The 19,405-nt window shown below is 40.1% G+C and overlaps 3 protein-coding genes across 4 annotated transcripts; 1 reads left to right on the forward strand and 2 right to left on the reverse strand.

The window, feature by feature from the left end:
• Positions 1-1,334: 1,334 nt before the first annotated feature.
• On the reverse strand, positions 1,335-6,070 carry LOC149249404 (beta-amylase 1, chloroplastic-like). Its single transcript, XM_089458685.1, has 4 exons — positions 5,325-6,070; positions 4,977-5,187; positions 2,490-2,600; positions 1,335-2,325 (listed from the first exon to the last, which is right to left on the reverse strand). The coding sequence occupies exons 1-4, from the start codon at positions 6,059-6,061 to the stop codon at positions 1,513-1,515; spliced, it is 1,872 nt and encodes a 623-aa protein (XP_089314811.1). The 5' UTR covers positions 6,062-6,070; the 3' UTR covers positions 1,335-1,512.
• Positions 6,071-7,552: 1,482 nt separating this feature from the next.
• On the forward strand, positions 7,553-12,052 carry LOC149249405 (uncharacterized). 2 transcript variants are annotated; one of them, XM_089458686.1, is made up of 3 exons: positions 7,553-10,297; positions 11,189-11,267; positions 11,483-12,052. In XM_089458686.1, the coding sequence occupies exons 1-3, from the start codon at positions 9,942-9,944 to the stop codon at positions 11,564-11,566; spliced, it is 519 nt and encodes a 172-aa protein (XP_089314812.1). In that variant the 5' UTR covers positions 7,553-9,941; the 3' UTR covers positions 11,567-12,052. Both variants share the same exon structure in this region; 1 of them encodes a protein (XP_089314812.1).
• A 2,202-nt stretch (positions 12,053-14,254) lies between these two features.
• Positions 14,255-15,381, reverse strand: LOC149249406 (uncharacterized). Its single transcript, XM_089456241.1, has 2 exons — positions 15,138-15,381; positions 14,255-15,020 (listed from the first exon to the last, which is right to left on the reverse strand). Exons 1-2 carry the CDS (start codon positions 15,288-15,290, stop codon positions 14,379-14,381), a joined length of 795 nt encoding a protein of 264 aa, XP_089312367.1. The 5' UTR covers positions 15,291-15,381; the 3' UTR covers positions 14,255-14,378.
• Positions 15,382-19,405: the final 4,024 nt, after the last annotated feature.

A 19,405-nucleotide genomic window follows, 5' to 3' on the forward strand; every position in this document is an offset into this window, starting at 1 on the left:
GGACCTCAATGCTTCTCTTCGTCCTCCTGGTGCTCCTCTTCGTCCTCCTGGTCTGCTGCAAGTTCGGATTAAACCTGCAAACTTTTGGCCTGAAATGAGATGATAAGTTGTGCTAAAAATGGGTGAAGGTGCAACAATTTGGGAGGGAGAAGCTTTCAGAGAAAAGAATGAACTGCGAAAGAATGGGCAATGAATGAGGCTGCACACCATCAACTTCATCTGCCACCCACGGATTGATAAATCCACGCAGTTCTTGGAGCGAGAGTATTTCTATAAAGTACAAATATTGATATAACAGCACAAGGCTACGCATGCAGGGAAGAAAGACACGAAGAGTCTCTGTGAAGAGTCTCATCGCCTCATCGCCAGCAGAAGAGTCTCATCGCCAGCAGGCAGTCTCTGCGAAGAGTCCCATCGCCAGCAGGCCAGGCCTGGCCTTTCATGGCCCATTACCATGGGAAAAAACCATTTTTCTATGAAAAAACAGACTAAACGAACAGTAGAAAACACCCCAATCATCTAACACACAGAATCAATGGCTCAGGATGGCACACGTCACATTTTAGGGATGTCTTTCTCAGAGGGAACGCCTTACGGCGTAAATATGATATTGTTAAAATGCCATAGTCTAACGGTTTTACATACTAAAAACGACAAACAATTAAACTGAAACATTAAAAAAATGTAAAAAACTTATAAAATTTGTTTAACAATTGCTTGATTGTTTAGAAAAATGTTAAAATATTATAAAATTGGTTTAATGAGTGAGTGATTGTCTAATCAGCTACAAAAATAATTTAACTCTACCAAGAATAAAGATAAAAATAATGCATGGAAAGTACCATTAACCATTGTTTTTTTATTAATCTAGGAGAATCGGTAGTTGGTGAGAGTTATCCTGAACAGACCAGGATCAAATCTGACTGGCTGCCACTATACTACCACTATATACGTAAGCTACGTGCAACGGCCTGCAATCTGAGGGCCTCTGTTGCTCATTGTGTGTGATTTATGTAGGGACGAATGGATAGCTCGACAGATTATAGTTCATAAAAACTCGACAGTCACGAATGGTGTTCATTTCTAGTCTTTTCCACCTGGATTTTGGTCTTTTCCATATCTGGATTTTGTGCATTTTTTAAAGTTATGAAGTATGAACAAAAATAAGGAACTTACTAAAACACTTGTATTAACCCTGGCACGCCATAAATTGAATTCTGGAAGTATTAAATTGATCATAGCTATGTAGCTGCAGTGATCTTATTGGAACACCTCTTCAAATCAAAATATGAAGTCATGTTACTGCAATAAAGGCCAATTATACTGAGTTAGAAATCATGTTAATGTCATAAGGATTAATTATACTGCTTTGGCATAGCCATTAAAAGCCTGTCTTTGGGCAAATTTTACATGGAGTAGGATATATACAGGAACCAATTAATTTAATTCCACCAATAAATATTGTTTACATTCAGATTTTGCTTGCTGCGAAAAAAAACGTATACTTTAGGCCTAATTATGCAAGAGTGCAGCAGCCTTTTGGATCAATGGGCCCGTAGCATGGACAAATGAGTCTGTATCTCTATGTTCTTGCTCCCATGAATTTGAGGTCGCCCCTCCTTGTGCCATTTTCGTAACAAATGAGACAAATAAGCTCCAATTTTCACGCTGGAACAAATGCTGGCTCATTCTCAAATAAGTGAATGCACACATTGGTTCAACTGCGGTGTTTTGACCATCTTCTGGTAGTCGGAGACTGGCATTCCCAATGATCTGATTGTGTGCACCTTGATCAAATCTTGGAAGAGCATTCTCCCCTGCAAGAGGGACCCCAGCCTTCCTAGTTGCAAGGATGACTTGTTTGATCAGCTTCTCTGGCGAGCACTGTGCATCTCCTGGCTGTTCCCAATCCTTCATCTCAATGCAAGTAAAATTGAAAATCACCCCATGTCTTGCAAACATGGAAGCTATAGGCTGATACCCATCTCTGAATCTGGTATTATAATATCCAGCAGTAAGTTCAGGGGCATGAGATCTGGTTCCATAATGCCAATGAATACCAGCCACTTTCCCAGAAAGCTTGGTGTCAGTGCCACGGAAAATGGCTTCAGCTGCTCTTAGGATTCTCTCTCCATGATCAAGAAGCATACCAGAATACCACTTCAGAAAAAACTCACCATAAGGACAGTTCCAGCCACCATCTCTGCGAAAAAATGGGGTGTCCTCAGGCCAGTTGTTGTAGTGACCTGCATCACTTGGACCTCCATTACCCCATTCCTTCTTGCCAGCAGCTTCAGCTGTGGCTCTAAGATTAGAGATCATAAACTGCAATACAGGGATGCCCAAACTAGTTACTAAATGGGATTTGACCTGAATGGCCTAAAAAAACTAAACCCAAATACCAGCTATAATATTATGTGTGTTTGTATAAAAAGGGTAGGATGCAGTTCTGTTAACCAGAGGAAAATTTAAAAGATAAATGTTTATACCTTATCATAGCACTGAAATGCTCCAATCCCCGGGAATCTCCATGTACCATGACTCTCAGGATAAGATGGATACCGCAGCTCTCCTGCAGGACCCATTCCCACTTGAATTTCCTGTATTATGATGGACAAATTACACCCATGATAGACAAATTTTAAATTCTACGTTCAAATTCTAGGCTTGCTTTAACATCCAACCAAAAGCACATTACTTAAAACAACAGTCAGTGTTGGTATTTAGAGCCCATAGATTTCATAAACAAGAAAGAAAATGTACACAAGAAACAGATACTAAATCAACACAAGTAGACACAGAATTTTTTACGTGGTAAAACCTTGACAGTGTGTCAAGGAAACCTCCATGGGTCAAGGGATTGGAATTCTTATTATTCAGGGTCATCAATCACTCTCTAACAATACAACAAGCCTCTCGGGCAACATCATTTTAATAGGAAGACATTGTTACATAACTTCCTAAATTACAGTATAATTACATTTACAACTTATTCTTTTAATGGTGGTCATTACTAAGACTCAGTTAGAAATGGTAGGCATTAGGGTCAATAATATTTCAAGAAAAACAAGGCATGGTGATAACAAGCTTGCTTAATACAGATTAGGGAATTTGGACATAAAAAGACTAAACTCGTAACTCAGACTTGTAGCATTCAAAACACATACATGTGGTCGAGGCTCATCGAACAAGTTGGGCACTAGTTAAAACATTTTCAACGTAAGTGTATTGCATTCTGGTAAATGCAAATAGGGAAAGAACATATTGAGATGCTTCATAAGAGGAAGCATATGGAACAGACAGTTTTAATACCAATGCTCAAGGCTTTTAACCTACAACACAAATACAAAACAAACCAGATTACTTTGTCCAAGCTGGATAGATGCATCATCGTATCTTTAGAACAGGATATATCATACATCAAGAAAATTACTTCTAAGACATATAGCTAAAACCTGTATGGATACATAGAAAAGAAGCCCTGATCATAAAAGTTGGGACCAAAACAGGTTATAGTATTTTCTAAGACATATAACTAAAGCCTGTATGGATACATAGAAAAGAAGCCCTGATCATAAAAGTTGGGACCAAAACAGGTTATAGTATTTTCAGCCCAAAGATATGTCTCGTAGAAAATTCATAAAGACAAGTTTGGTTATGGTAATTGCTCATAAGCCATCATTTATAGCCACATGAAAAAAGAAGCTCTGATCATAAAAGATGGGGCTACATAGAAATATTTGGGTCATCCAATCTCCGCGCCAGGATGCGCAATAGCAATGTGTAAGCTATGTACCAGAGACAATCTATATCCAACCTCTCTTATATATATCCAACCTCTGTTAAAAAGAGGGTTGGGGTAAAGAGTAAACAAACTCTGGTAAAAATTAAAAAATGAGGTTGGGGCAAACATCTGTTGTGAAAATGAGGCCAAAGGTACAACAAGAGGCTGGCGACAAACAAATCAATACCATAACTCCGTGGTAAAAATGAGGTGCAAGTTGCAACATGGAGCATATTAGAGCTATCTAAGACTCCTATTCAAAGAGTGAGCATGATTAGACCAAGCATATACCCAATAATTGAGGCCTAGAGAATTTGGATCAGGCAAAATAGAGAAAATATGGTTGACAGGAGTTTGACTAGATGATAAAGCAGGGGTCTTTCAAACCTAACAATGTCTTGAATTTCCAATAAACAAGTTTTCCAACTCATGGCCCATTTTACTTGTTCAAAGATCGGGGCCAAGTACAAATCTTGGGTGAATTGGTAGATACTTAACCCACTGCTTCTCAATCGCAGGATCTTTTGATTTGAGATAGTATGGTGATCTTTGTGTGGAGAACCTAGGTTTGAATCTCCCATGAACAAGGTTTAAATCTCTCAGAAACAAGCTTTCCCCACCATGAACAATATTCTTTCAAAGCTAGGTGTAAATCCTAGGCAAATTTGGCAGAATAGATATCCTATCTGGGACTTGTCAGACGTAGGGATCTTTCATTTTGGTCAAAGATAGAGATATTTGAGTTCTTGACCAAGTCTGATACAGATATCCAAAACACAAGTGGGTTCATGGAAAACTAAGGAGCATCGAGTTAATTTTGAGGCTTGAGCAACTAAGAAAAACAGAGAGATTGTGGAAGGCAAACAAGCACAGAATTAAGTTCGATCCACGAGAAACTAATAAGCGGAGGAACAACGAGCAGAATTAAGCTTGAGCCTTTTAACAATGTAAATGCATTTTCAAATAAGACACAAATTTCCAAAAGTTACTGAGAGAAAAAATAATTGAGAAAATAACAAGACAGGTTACACCTCAAAATTAATATCAAATTACAGAATCTCAAGAGATTGGAGCTATGCTCTCTTTTATCATGATAGCTAGATGCATTTCTATTTTAAAAATGGGAGGGAAAAGCTTAGATGTACCCTGTGACCAAACAACTAGCAACACGGTAAAACTAGTTAAAACTTACCACAATGGTTTCCCCCAAAAGATCCTTAAAACTCTCCTTGAAACTCGTCATGTAATCAGCGTAGCATTGGACAGGCGTTCTTCCCTTCAAAATTGGGAGATTATCACATCCCAACGAAATATACTCATAGTTTCGCCTGCCCCATTGGTCTGTGTAGACCAGATCATTATCTCGGTCTATTTCTTCAACAACCCACTTAGGCAATGGAATACTGCACAATTACAAAGCACATAAACACTCAATTCCTGAACCATTCTGAGGCCTAAAACAACATAATTTTCACTTTAATAAATTGGACTTTCACAGAAGAAATAATTGAGTTTTATACGGAAAATTTAGCGTTCATACTTGGCAGAATCCCCAACATTTCCTCCACACTGGTGAAATGACATTACAGCCTGGACTTTCAATCCATGGCTCTTCACCATTTCCAACAGCTCTCTGTATCCAGACCAGTTATACTGCCCTGGAGCCTCTCGTTCAACAAGACCCCACCAAACATCCATCATAACTCCCTCAACACCAGCACTCTTCAACGCCTGAAGACTGAGATTCATAGCCATCTGTCTATGGACGCTATTGTTATGGTTTATGCTATCCAGAGGGAGCATAACAAATACAGGGACTCCCCCAGCTCTATGCCTTTTCACAGCACCCACAGGTAATACATGCACTTTTTCTTCGTAACTCTGCTCAAATTGGGCACCAAGTCCAGCTTCCCAATCGGTGGCAGGAGCCAGAGTTTGGGACTCAAAGGACTTGCAGGCCACCGATAAGTCAGACCGAATATGGCCATTTTGTCCTCTTGGACTATGAACAGGCCTTCTCCATCCATCATTGGCAGAGGGTGAAGAACTACATGAGCTTACAGCAGAAGAAGAAACTTGCAGTCGATGTATAACAAAATCTACTTTAGGTCTCCGGGTTGTACATTTCAGACCTGAAGCAGGACTCCATTGAGCTGATACAATTCTTCCCGCCTCATCTAAACAACAATCAGAACAGGTCTCCGAATATGAAAGTTTTTCAGCTGTTAAAATACTTCCACACGAGGAGCCAATTTGATGTGGCATTCCCATCGACATGCTGACAAATTCTGAGAATCGCAGAACAAAATCCACTGAAAATAGCAGAGCAGAAAACAATCAATACCGCAAATATTTATGTCAGGGTATGCACAACGTTTTTATATTGCAGATGAATACTGCATGGAAGCATCATCGCGAACAATGACCGATACCGAACGAACTCGTTGAATCATTGGATGGACGGTACTCACCAAGGCAAACAAAGAGAACTCCCAAAGGCTTGGAGGTTGCAGATGAATCAGACGCCATGGACCTCAATGCTTCTCTTCGTCCTCCTGGTGCTCCTCTTCGTCCTCCTGGTCTGCTGCAAGTTCGGATTAAACCTGCAAACTTTTGGCCTGACATGAGATAATAAGTTGTGCTAAAAATGGGTGAAGGGGCAACAATTTGGGAGGGAGAAGCTTTCAGACAAAAGAATGAACTGCGAAAGAATGGGCAATGAATGAGGCTGCACACCATCAACTTCATCTGCCACCCACGGATTGATAAATCCACGCAGTTCTTGGAGCGAGAGTATTTCTATAAAGTACAAATATTGATATAGCGAGAGTATTTCTATAAAGTACAAATATTGATATAACAGCACAAGGCTACGCATGCAGAAAGACACGAAAAGTCTTTGGGAAGAGTCTCATCGCCTCATCGCCAGCAGAAGAGTTTCAACGCCAGCAGGCAGTTTCTGTGAAGAGTCTCATCGCCAGCAGGCCAGGCCTGGCCTTTCATGGCCCATTACCATGGGAAAAAACCATTTTTCTATGAAAAAACAGAGTAAACGAACGGTAGAAAACACCCCAATCATCTAACACACAGAATCAATGGCTCAGGATCGCACACGTCACATTTTAGGGATGTCTTTCTCACAGGAATGCCTTACGGCGTAAAAATAATAAGATAATAATATTTCACATCAAAAATCTGAAAAATTAAGAATAATATAATTTTAGTTAAATCTACACAAAAACTTTTGTAACATACTTTTGTTAAATTCCATTGAATATTTTTCCTAATACATTTCAATTGGTCATTATAATTATATTTCAATTATTCATTATAATGTTTTTACTAGAAATTTACATCAACATAATTTTCACACTGCCTACCAAGAGAGACAACAATCACTACCTCTTCAAATATGGAATACAATCAATATTCCAGTAAGTTCAAGGATTCTTTCTCTACTCACAAAATATTATCCAAGATTTTGTTTCTATATTTAAGCAATAAGCCTTCCTATCCATCAACCTCTTAGTCAACACTTTTACCCTGCTACTTTCAACCATTGATTTGAAGTGTCATTGCTTTTTCCAAATATGGGTTGAGTTGACTTCTTTTCCCCTGAGTTCTAGTGTGCACTCCATGACAAGACAAGATATTTTTAGTGCTTTTTCCCATTCTTTTATGTCACTATCGAAGATATTTTACTTCTTTTTCTCATTCTTTTATGTCACTCCTCAGAGTTAATGGTTTCTTTCGTCCGCTAATGGTTGTTGCTTTTTCGGCACCTCCGTCTGGCCCTGCTCCCTCGTCGTCGTCAAATTCGTGGAACGCTGCCTTGTCACGCCAACCCCGAACCCCAATCCCGCGTACGCCCAAATCTTCCAATTCAAGAACAAACGTGGAATCGAACTCGAGACTGGCTGCGGCGTCGCCGGAATGGGCCTGGCCCTGCTCGGCCTCGACGTGGTCTTGACCGACATCGCCCCCGTTCTGCCCGCCCTCAAACGCAACGTGAAGAAAACCACGGCGGCGACCTGTATGTGGCTTCTCTGGTTATGGAGCATCTGTCGGGACTGCCGAGTGTTTCTTATTGCAACCCTGGATTTCTCGATGCAATTGAACAAGGCATGAATGGAAATGTCACCAACTGGTCTGCCTACATTTCTGAAAGGGTGAAATTTTTTGAGGTGGTTCGCCGAAATGCTCTCATTTTTCACACAAAGGGGACCCAAAATGGTGTTCGCTATGGGGTTGTCACTGCATTGCTTGTTAGAGAGCAGACACCTGATTTGTGGCAGCAGTTTGTAGAAAATGGGGATTGGTATTGTGAATTGTTGAAAAAGAGAAAATGGAATGAAATCAATGGGTTGCAGGGTATGGAATTGTTGAAGAAGAGGAGATTGAATGAAATCAGTGAAGGTCGGGATATTAATTGTTGAAGACGGGAAACTTGAAAGGGGAGGGGAAGATTGAACGCGGAGAAGGAGATCGATTTGGGGAGAAATGGCAGAAGTTTTCATTGGCATTGGTCGATTTGGAGCAGGGGAGGAGTGAGGGTAATGAAAGAGGGCAAATGCAAGAGGAAGTGGAGAGGAAGGAGAGGGGAATGAATGGTTCGGATTCTGAAGCTGCAGGGGCAATTTTGCAGAGGATCAAGGTCGAGTTAGCTGAGGAATGTGCTGAAACTGCTGAACAAAATCTTGCAGACTGCAAAGGATGGGAAGCCTCTGTCCGAGAAGTTTCTGATGGAGAACTTTGGGTGCAGTATTACAGTAATGTCAAGTTTCGTTCAAGAGATCATGTTGCGGGGAATCAGATGCAAGGCATTGCAAAGGGCCTGTCAAGGAGATTCTCTAGATGGGCAGAGTCGGAGCAGAGAAAGATGGTGAAGGAAATAAGAGTGAGGAAATATGACAAGTTGCTGGTAATCAGTATAGAATATGTCCTGGCACATTTTGTTCACAAAAGTAAGGGTCCTTTTGCCCATGGTAATTTGGTTGTGGACCCCTATATTGTGTTTGTGCACCCTCACGCTTGCAGATTTCTGTGGCCTTGTTTTTCTGCATTCAAGGTGGTTCTGTGGTCAGAGAAACCTAGAGAGGTGCATGATTTTGTGCTGCAGAACATTTTAGGAGGTAGTAGTTCTGGTAGGATTCTTTCTTATTCCATTGAGGACTGTATCATAACGAGAATCAACCGACAGGGCAATGCAGTTTATGGATGTTATAAGAATTTGACTAGAGTGTGGGAAAATCTGGGAGACTATGGTAGTGCAAATACGCTTTTAATTGATACTTCAAATGTGGCCAGGGTTAGAAATCAAGATGAAAATGTCATTTGCCCCATTCCCTACCAATATCACGTGCAGGCTACTCATGGGCAACTAGAGACCTATCTCTTGCCTTATTTGGAATGTTTGGAATCGGTGCCATGAATTCCTGAATTTGTAAAGAATTTTCCGTTTCGCCTGGAGACGGAACTCAGTTGGCAACGGTCTCAATTCGAAGAGGGCAGGGTTATTCCACCACAGAGTCATGGAATTGTAAACAACTGGAATATGTTTCCGAGCAGTGTAACTGAAACTTCTAATTCTCAGTTGCATCAATTTAATACTCAATGCCTTGGGATTAGTAATACTGCCCAACATTTTCCCATTACAAGAACAAACATCTCATTCTCGCAGTCAGTTCCACCTGCTGCTAACTTCGGTATTTTTGAAATGTATCACGGAATCTCAGCAAGGGTATTCTTGGGTTTCAATGATCATATACAGAATTATAGCAACATTAATTAAATGAGGGAACTGATTAAGCTGAATGATGACAATATGAAATATGCGAGGGCACTAAATCGGGGGAAGGTTGATTTGCATAACGTGGCCTGTGAGAAGGAAAAATTGGAAAAGAAGCTGCAAGAAAAGGAGGACTATCTACAAAAAGCGGTAGATGCCTTGAGAAAAGCAACTGAAGAAAAGAAAAAGGGAGAAGAGAAAAACGCTGACATATCAAAAACATTTGTAGAAAGGGGCTTTGAAACAGGTGAAACTGGAGAAGAACTTAGCGAGAAAACATTATTTGTTCTTTGCAGGGAACTGTCCAAGTTCTGCAAGAAAAGTTAGGAAGCTTTGAGAAGAAAGAGAGAGAGAAAAATATTTGTCAAGATGGAAGCTGAGAAAGAAACGGCTCAAGTTCGTTCTACTTTGACAACTATTCCTGAACTAAAACAAGAAGAAAACTCTATGTTTGGAGAACAAAGGCTGATTAAAGAATCGAGGCAGCAATGGAAAGTAAAACATCAGTTAAAAACTGATCAGTGTAGGTTGGTAATTAGTCCAGAGGCTCAACAGTCCACAGTGGAACCTTGTCAACAAATCAGTAACAAGGGAAAAAGTTCTCATATGAGTGGAGATGAGAGCACAAGTGATAGAAGTCATTTACTTCTTACAAGTGATGCTGAGGCTCTGCATTGTTCTATTTGTATGGAGGAGTGGACAACTGCAGGGGATTACCGTATATGGTATGTACAATAATGCCACTGAGAAAGGCCATTCTACTTTTTGTTGTGTCAAGACTCAAAACTATTAGCAAAGTCAAGCAATGTTTTCTTTGACATTCAAAGAATTGAACACTACTTTCAATCATTAAAATAATTTATACGACATATAATCTTGATAATGTGTGAAATCAATACTTCTAATGCTTTTGGGAAAGAAAATCACTGAAACGTTGGTATAAGCTGGTTATGTGTAGAAGCCACAAATTGTCATAAAAACATAGAGAGTGCTGCAGGAGGTATAAGCTTTCAACTTGTAAGAAATTTACATCTGTGTTCTTCATAATTTGATGTGTATCTCAAATATCCACCTTTTTCATGTCTAGTTTGTCAACCATTACAATTCTGAAACACCATAATCTCCAATAGAGCAGCCTAAATAATCTTGTCCTTTTTAAAATTAAAAATAGCTTTCTATTATCAAAAAATCATTATGTTGCAAATGCTTTTTACATTGAAAGGAAGATTCGCTGCAAAGCAAGGCTCAGATTATCCGGTCACACAGCCTATTGTGGTGAAGTTACGGTAGAGTTCATCACATAATCTCAGTGTCACATTAGTTGCAACAAATAATCATGTGAGAGTAAACCTTTGCATAGAGCTCTTTAGGGAAGGAGTTCACTGTCGATTTTGTTTTCCATGACTGATTGTCGCAATTCTCTCTTTCCTCAGTTGTTTCGTCAAGAGTGAAGCGACCAGCTTCCGTCAGTACTAGTAGTCTTCTGTTAGTTTGATGTTTATGTCTTGTTATCAGAAATCATATAAATTATCTTTTTCCTTGCATCAAAATGTTTTATTCATTTTATAAGAGCTTTCAAATGTCCAAAGACTGACAATTGAAAAATGAAAATGCAGCTCCCTTGCTTGTGGACACATGTTTGGCATGTCTTGTATTAGAAAGTGGCTTCAGCTACATGAGAATAACATTGGCAAGGTAAGATTATTCAACCTCGCAATTGTTGATTTCCATGGTCTTGATGTTAAATGAACTGGTAAGGCTATGAAGTTTTTCAAAAAATTAAGTTTCTATGTTTTTGTTGCAACCAAATCTTGGGGATTGTAATGAAGTTTTTCAAAAAATTAAGTTTCTATGTTTTTGTTGCAACCAAATCTTGGGGATTGTAATTTTCTATTTCTGTAAATGTGTAGTGTCCACAATGCAATAACAAGGCTGAGCTGGATGACATCAGAATTCTTTATGCCCCAGTTATAGCTGTCACTGCTCAACAATAGTGGCAGATCAGTAGTCTTTGTTGCAATACCCACAGTTTTCTATCATCAAGAAACAGCTGAAGATAATATTTTTGAAGGCATTAGAAGGCTACTCCCTCTCCAATTCCCATAAATATTTGTTTGGTGAAGGGTAAAGGTTCCGACAGAAAGGAAAACTTGCGAAATTCTAAGGCTCTTTTAATTTCTGTAATGCGCCTGAAAGCTCTTTTAATTTATGTCATGCACCTGAACATCATTTGCTTTCTAATTTTGTATCAGTAACACGATGCTTATCAAAGAAGCACAAAGCTTTAGACTAAAAGAACAAAAAGTTAAACAGAAAAAAGCTAATTACAAATCTGGATCATTTCCGCCTTACCTGGGCAAATTTTTGTTGATTTTAAAAAGATCTACCCTTTTCAATGAAGGATGTAATAGTCTTAGGTTCTTGGGATGGATCTGCATGTTTTGTACCATTAAGCATAGACAAACACCATCTAATGTCAAATGATGTAATAGTCTTAGGTTCTTTTTGTGGACCTGCCTGTTTTGTATTAATAATCATAGACAAACATCTTCTAATGTGAATATTAATAATGGACAAACATCTTCTAATGTGAAATGCTTGAACTGGGGACATAACACTTTATCTTGTTAAAGAGATTTGAAGCAGAAGCACTAGTGCAAACGATATCATAAGAAACAAGCATGTGGAGGTTAAAGAGATTTGAAGCAAAAGCACTACTGCAAATGATATCATGAGAAACATACATGTGGAGGTGAGTAAAGTTCTTCATCAAAGCAACATGAGCATTTGAAAGCAGGAGTTGTTAAATGTTCTATATTTTTGTCTTTTTTTTTTTGATATATTTTTTGAATGGGATGCATCCAAGCATTGAAATTTCAGAAGTTGGGTTTATTGTGCATATGAAATGGCATGTGTTCATGCTTTTGAAATTTTACTCAGAGAAAAGAAAAGATGGATTTGGTATTGCATATGAATGAGATGTATTCTTCGTATATGCTTGGCCATCTATAGAGGTTTCTTGATTTTGGGTAATTAACTTAACCTCTTGATTTTGGGTAATTAACTTACTCTAAAATGAAATAAGACATTCAATGTGTTCCTGAAAAGTAATTGCACAATGATCCAGTCCAAGAAAACAAGGTTTTCCACAAACCAATTTACTCTTCTAGAAAAATTCAACAATTCCAATTTAATAATCCTATCGGCCTTTCTCTGTACCTTCTGAGACAATTGCTAGTTTATCTTATGGTGCTGTACATCTATCAAAACATAGTCTCCAATAACTAAACATTGACAACTATTAAAAATAATAATTTCTGATACGAATAATTTCTTCACGTTGATCCTACAGAACATGATTGCTCACAAAATCCAAGGTTACTGAGACATGAGGTTGTATACCAATCCATTTTCATTAGTAAAATTGACCATTAGCACATAGCACAATAATTATAATGCTACCAGTTTAGTGTGATGTATTGCTTCAAGATGCTCAGGTAGAACACCATGAAATGTCCAGAGAGTAAAACTGGCTATCTTTTATCAAAATATGTATGGATAATAATTTGACAGAGGAGCCACTATGCGTCACTTCCTAGGGACTCTGTTTATTAGAATTCATGGTAGGCGGTAATTGTCTGAAAAGGTTATAGAGATAGAGATATTTAGACAGTTTGTTATGTAGAAAATGATTTTGATGTCCTTACAATACTGTGAGGATCAGACAAAAGAAAAGCTGCATTATATCAAAGACAGACATATTTCTGTGTGAAAGACATTTCTAATTTTATTGACCATATAGGAGATGATTTTCAAATGTATTCTCATGTCAATGCATAATCGAACATAGATTAAATGGGTCCTTTACAGAATTTTACAATGATGTTGATTTCCATTAAGCTTGCTGAAACATAGTAAAAAACTAAAGCAACCTACTTCCATGGTTCATGAACTTTCATTGAACTTTCACAATTTGATGATAGCAAATATATCAAGAACTAAACATTTGTCTTTGCACACAACCATCTACCAATTCGCTGTCAGCTAGGGCATCAAACGCTGGTTTCTCAAAAATAAACTTGATCGTGCTAGTAGCTAGGACATCAAACCCTGGTTTCTCAAAAAATAAACCTGAAATATCAGTAGCTAGGGCATCCCCACTAATATCCACTTGATTATTCCTCTGTTTCCCATCATTTTCAACTTATGTGGTAAGATTAAGGTTGAACAGAGCACCGATGAGGTAAGCAGTAACTCAAAACCAGAACACTTTGACCTATTTTTTTGAAATAACTGGGTGAGGAGTTAAGGGGACATACTTTTACTTTTGTTAGATTATATAGAGCACTTTCATATCTAGTCAACCAATTAAAAGCAGAATCACCTCCTGCCCAAGAAGAAAATAAGGTAATTTCAATCCAAATTTATCTTTCTTAAAGTTAACATCTCATGTAAATCATGGCTGAGATACCTCCCTACAAAAGGAAGACCATGTACTTTCAAGAAACAACCCTACCTTAACCCAAGGCAAGATACAAAACTATAATTATATGTCAAGATGCTGGAACATAATTATAATATTGTTTCTACGAGAACCATGCTAGATGCAAAACCATAATTATATGTCAAGATACAGAACCATGATTATAATATCGTTTCTGTGAGAACCCTGCCAGAGACAATGCACTAGAAATGCCATACACTCCTTGCATAATTTATTTGAGGGTTTGTCTCATTACATTTAATACTCATATGCTGAAGATTATGATGCTTTTCCATACATCATGGCAGAGACAGAGCCGGGCTTCACAGAGGCGATTTGCCTACCAGCATATATAATGGAAGCTTACAAGTGTAAATCATGTTTTCATCGCCCCAAGCCTCTTTAAGCCTTGTGCATACCTTTTCATTCAGGATGTCAACGCCCTTCTCTCTCGCGGTGACCACAGCAGACGCAGATTTGAAAAATCCCAACAATTTTTCCAACGACACCTGTATTTCCATCTCCATTTCCATGGGATTACCCTCGCTTCCCCGCCCATTATCTAGCACAGCTTCGAAGGGGAAGGGCAGCGTTCGATATCCTTGTGCCACATACTCAGCTCTGGAGTCCCAGTAAGGTCCGGTTGATTCCCACACATCTTTACATACTGCATCAACAGCAGGATTGATGGTATGACCCAAATAAGTCCACACGGCTATCACACCCCCTGGTTTCCGCAGGAGGCGTTTAACTTGAGAGTAAAAGGTCTCGAGGTCGAACCAGTGAACTGCTTGGGCTACCGTCACCAGATCCACCGATCCCTCCTCGCCCACAATCGAAAACAGCTCTTCATCCGTCATGACGGACGGAGTGACAGCATATTTCACTTTGGGATGTTTGTGCGCGAGTTCCAGCTGATTTTTGCTTATATCTGTGGCGATCACACGATCGTAATGCTCTGCAATCTACTCCCCCGTAATATCATTAATTATTGGTTGTGACGGCCATGTATTCAAAGTTTCACATGAAATTCGACAGTCTGTGTGAAATTCAAAAAAGAAAAAGAGTTGAAGAGCTCTTACAGAAATAGAAGCCTGACCATTGCCGGCACCCACATCCCAAGCCAGTTGGTGGTTGGCAGTGAGAGAGGCCAACATAGAAAACCAAGAAGCAGGGTAAGTCGGCCTGTGCTCCGAATACTCGTTTGCTTGTTTATCATGCAGCATCGATGCCATATTTTCCTCGCTGCTCCCGCACTGGCAGATTCAGTTTATAGCTCGGAGATTGCAAGGTCAATATTCATTCTCTGACTCACAAATATATATTGACTTACAGTTTCATTTTTTCATTTGCAATATGGTCAGCAGTGCGGACATAATTGACTTACAATGTGTAAATTAATTTTACCATTTTAAGTGGATGAGGTTATATTTATGGAGAGGGGAGAATTAAATTACAGAAATTAAAACTTGACCAAACTTCACAGAATCCTACTAATAACATGTTACTAAAAAAATAATTAAACTTTTTCTATTCAATAAAATAATTTTTTTTCCTATCCAATAAAATAACTTACATTCATCTCAACTTAACCCAATTTAAAAAATATTTCACATCATTTCAGTGAACATGGTCTTATTTTTCAATTACCAAATTAAATACAAATTAAGATATTGTGATATTACTTTGGAGTTTCAAATTTAAAAATAATTATTTATTTTTATTATGTGTAAATTTATAAAGGTTAAATTCTTTTGTATATTGTAAAAATGATCAAAAAATAAAAAGATCCCACATGCATCGTAAGTAATTCTGGTTGGAAGAATATATAGAGGAGGCTTCTATGTTGGAGGATGGCCGTAGGTGTGAGGGCTGCGGCCAACTGGGCCGAGGGCCTAGGGCTTTTTTGTAAAGGTAAAGCTTGATAAGGAAGGCGGTCGAATGCAGCGGAGGTTAGTGGAAGGATCAGCTGGCGAATCAAGGCATCAGAGGAAGACATCTGGCAGGGATCTGAAGGTCCGGTTTGAAACGTGGACGGTTAGTCTTTGGATCGTGGACGCAGTTGGAGGCTTCACGATCTCGGCATCAGAAAACCGCCTGAGACTCTGTCTTCCGGTCGACATAGCTGTCGCTCTCTCCGTCTAACCCGAGGTATTACCCTGTCACTGAAAACCGAAACGGTTCTTTTGGCGGTTTTAGCGTTTAAGCAGGTGAATTAATCATGGTTAACCCTAGTGAGGCCGTCGAGCTCGACCTTGAACCGGAAGACATACTGTCGGTGTGGGGAAAGGACCTAACGACACAGAATATTGAACAGTTCTTCGGGTCAAGCGGTCATCATGGGATTTCGAAGCCGAGTCCAGACCTGCAAGAGTCATGGAACAATAGGACCTCGATCGAATTTCTGGAAGAAAGGTTGGGGCTGGTAGTGCAGGAAAACCAGGAGGTCCCTGTTCAATTCAATCACCAGGAATCGAGTGCTCAGAAGAAGGGTTTCCCTCAGGCGGAAGTACTCAGCTTCCCACAAGTAAGTAATTCAAAATCCCTCTCTCATGCTCATCCTTATACTGGAGGTCTTGAAGATGTGGTCTTCGGCCATGGCCCTAAAAATTGGTATTGGCATAGCCCGATTGGAGGGCTCAAATCTGACCTAGGGCCGGTTAAAGAAGGTAGATCGCCGGCTATAACTAGATCGTCTATAGCAAGGGTTTTGGTAAACCCTAGCATGATACCTGAGCCAGAGATAGCGGGATCTGAAGCAGATGCGGGTCGAAGGAAGGATGGCTCGGGAGGCAAAGCAGAAAATCAGCCAAAAGAAGGGCTTAGAAAAAGGAGTGGACAAAGGAGCAAGGATCAGGGGTATCGTGGGAATTACTGATTCAGAGATCCCCTCAGGAATTGCGCCAGTAGGCAAAAAGGATTTCTCGCAGCAAACAGAAGCGGCAAATGGGGTGGTTGTCGCTCAAGGAAGGGAAGAGGGTTCTGGCAATAGGCAGGTTGGGGAGAAGAGGAAGAAACAGAAACTAATCAAGAAAAAGACAGAAGCAAATCTTGTTCTGGGGGTGGACGTCCAAATAGAGGAAGCTATGGAGGTGGCTGAATGCACATTGGTAGGACGAGCTCGAGGGAAAAAATATTCAGCCCATTTCATTCAAAATTGGGCAGATCAACAATGGCAGGCGGCCCCAGAAAAATCCTTCAAAGTTTCAGTTCTAGCAAAAGGATGGTTCATGATTCAGTTCGAAAAGAAGGAAATGGCGGACTGGGTGATGGCGAAAAATTGGGCTTTTGGGAACCATCCCGTTCTCTTCAGACGATGGACGCCACTGTTCGATGCGTAACGAGAAAAGGTAGAATCATTCCCGGTATGGGTTCGCGCCCCTGGACTACCTCCTTTTCTATGGGTGGATTCAGTTTTCAGGTCCATTGGTAACATGCTTGGCACCTATCTGGAAACGGATATGTCTTTCATCGAAACAAGGAATAAAGCCATGGCCCGGATATTGGTCAATCTTAACCCCGGAGAAGGCCTAGCGGAAAATATAAAAATTCATTATAAAGACCTCATTTTCGATCAGCCATTGGACTACGAACACCTGCCTTTTAGGTGTCATAGATGCCATGAGTATGGACATCTTGCAAGGGACTGCCCTTTGGGTTTTCGCCGCAGGAGGAAACAAAAGAAAGCCGAAGCAGAGGTGGTATCAACAGGAGAGGAGATAGACCCCAGATATGAGGCGGTCCAAGTGGAGGACGCCATGGAAGTGGATAGGAACGAGAAGAAGAAGGCTCTGATGCAGGCACAACAGACCATGCGCCCGGAATTTGGAGAAGGATCTCCTATTGGATCAGGGAATGGTGCTCCGGAAGTCACAAAAGAAGTATCTGAAGGCATCCTTGAAGTCACGATGGGTACGCATCTGGACTCTTGTTTTCCTTCTATGCCTCCTCCATTTGAAGTAAAAGATGCATGCTTAAATTCAAATTCGCATAGTCATTCATCTGTAGAACACTCACGGGTTGAAAACATCATTGCATCTATCCCCAAGATCAATCTGAACTGTGAAGAGGCTCCAAATGATATCGGTGATATAAAAATCTCTCCTTCCAAACCTGTATGTCATTATAACCTGCGTTCCCTTGACAAAAGACTGGCTTCTGGAGATCCAATCGGAGGTTTAGGCATGGATGTACCTCAGACCTCTATGAAGAAGTTGAGGGGACGAAAGTCTTTCCTGTCTAAGGCTCAGGTGAAAGCAAAATTTGACGTGGCGGATGGTAAACAACTATCGATTCCTGGGGTGCTTAGAGCGGCGAAACCCTGTGGGGATGTGTCAAAATGATCTTTCTTTCATGGAACTGTAGGGGTTTAGCCAGTAAACCCAAAAAACTGGCTTTGAAGGAGTTGGTACAGCGTTATAACCCAGAAGTACTCATGCTGCAGGAGACCTTAGGCATGAGTTCAGAAGTGGTGTCATCTCTGTGTTCCATTTTCCCGGGGTGGCATTTTCAAGCATTGGATTCCAGTGGTCACTCGGGAGGCTTGGCTATAGGCTTCAGGGAAGGAAGAATGAAACTCATCAATACGTGGGGGATGGATCATGTTTTGGGGATGGAAGCTATGACCCCTGATTTTGACTTCCCTCTGATAATCTTAAATATATACGGGCCATGCCAGGAGAGAGTCTCGTTTTGGAACAACCTTCTGGCTAAAGCAGTGATGAGAAATCAAAATCTGGTGGTAGGAGGAGATCTAAATTTTTCCATTGGGAATGCCGAGGCTTGGGGTCCTTCAGCTAGAGAAGACCCTCTATCAGATTTCTTTTTAAATGCCCTTGCTACGCATAATCTGATCGATGCAAACCTGCTAAAACTGAAACCTACATGGAGAAATTGTAGAACAGGTGAAGCTAGAATCGCAAAAAGATTAGACAGGTTTCTTCTAAGTGAAGATCTAGCTTCCAGAATCCCGGTGTTCAGACAGTGGGTAGGAGAGGGGGGAAATTCGGATCACTTCCCAGTCCTACTCGAGCTGTCCAAGCCTCCCTTTAAGCCGGCAACACCCTTCAAATTCAACGCATCATGGATGCAGGAGGAATCATTCAGAAAGCTCTTTAATGAAACTTGGCAACACCCGTGTAGGGATGCCACGGAAGATAAGAGTTTCCTTTTCATGGAAAATTTGAAAAGGCTGAAGAAGGCCACGTTGGATTGGGCAAAAAAGAGGAAGCAGAAACAAAATGAAGCCTTAATCAATATCAATCTGGAGCTTGGGGAATTGGAAAATCCTGATTCGAATGGCTATGAATCTCAGGAGTCGAAGGATAGGATATTGTTGTTAGAAAAGCAG

This window comes from Pinus tabuliformis, chromosome 7 (genome assembly GCF_031772625.1).
Source record: "Pinus tabuliformis cultivar Carrire ecotype Pingquan chromosome 7, CPIR1, whole genome shotgun sequence".
Taxonomy (NCBI): domain Eukaryota; kingdom Viridiplantae; phylum Streptophyta; class Pinopsida; order Pinales; family Pinaceae; genus Pinus; species Pinus tabuliformis.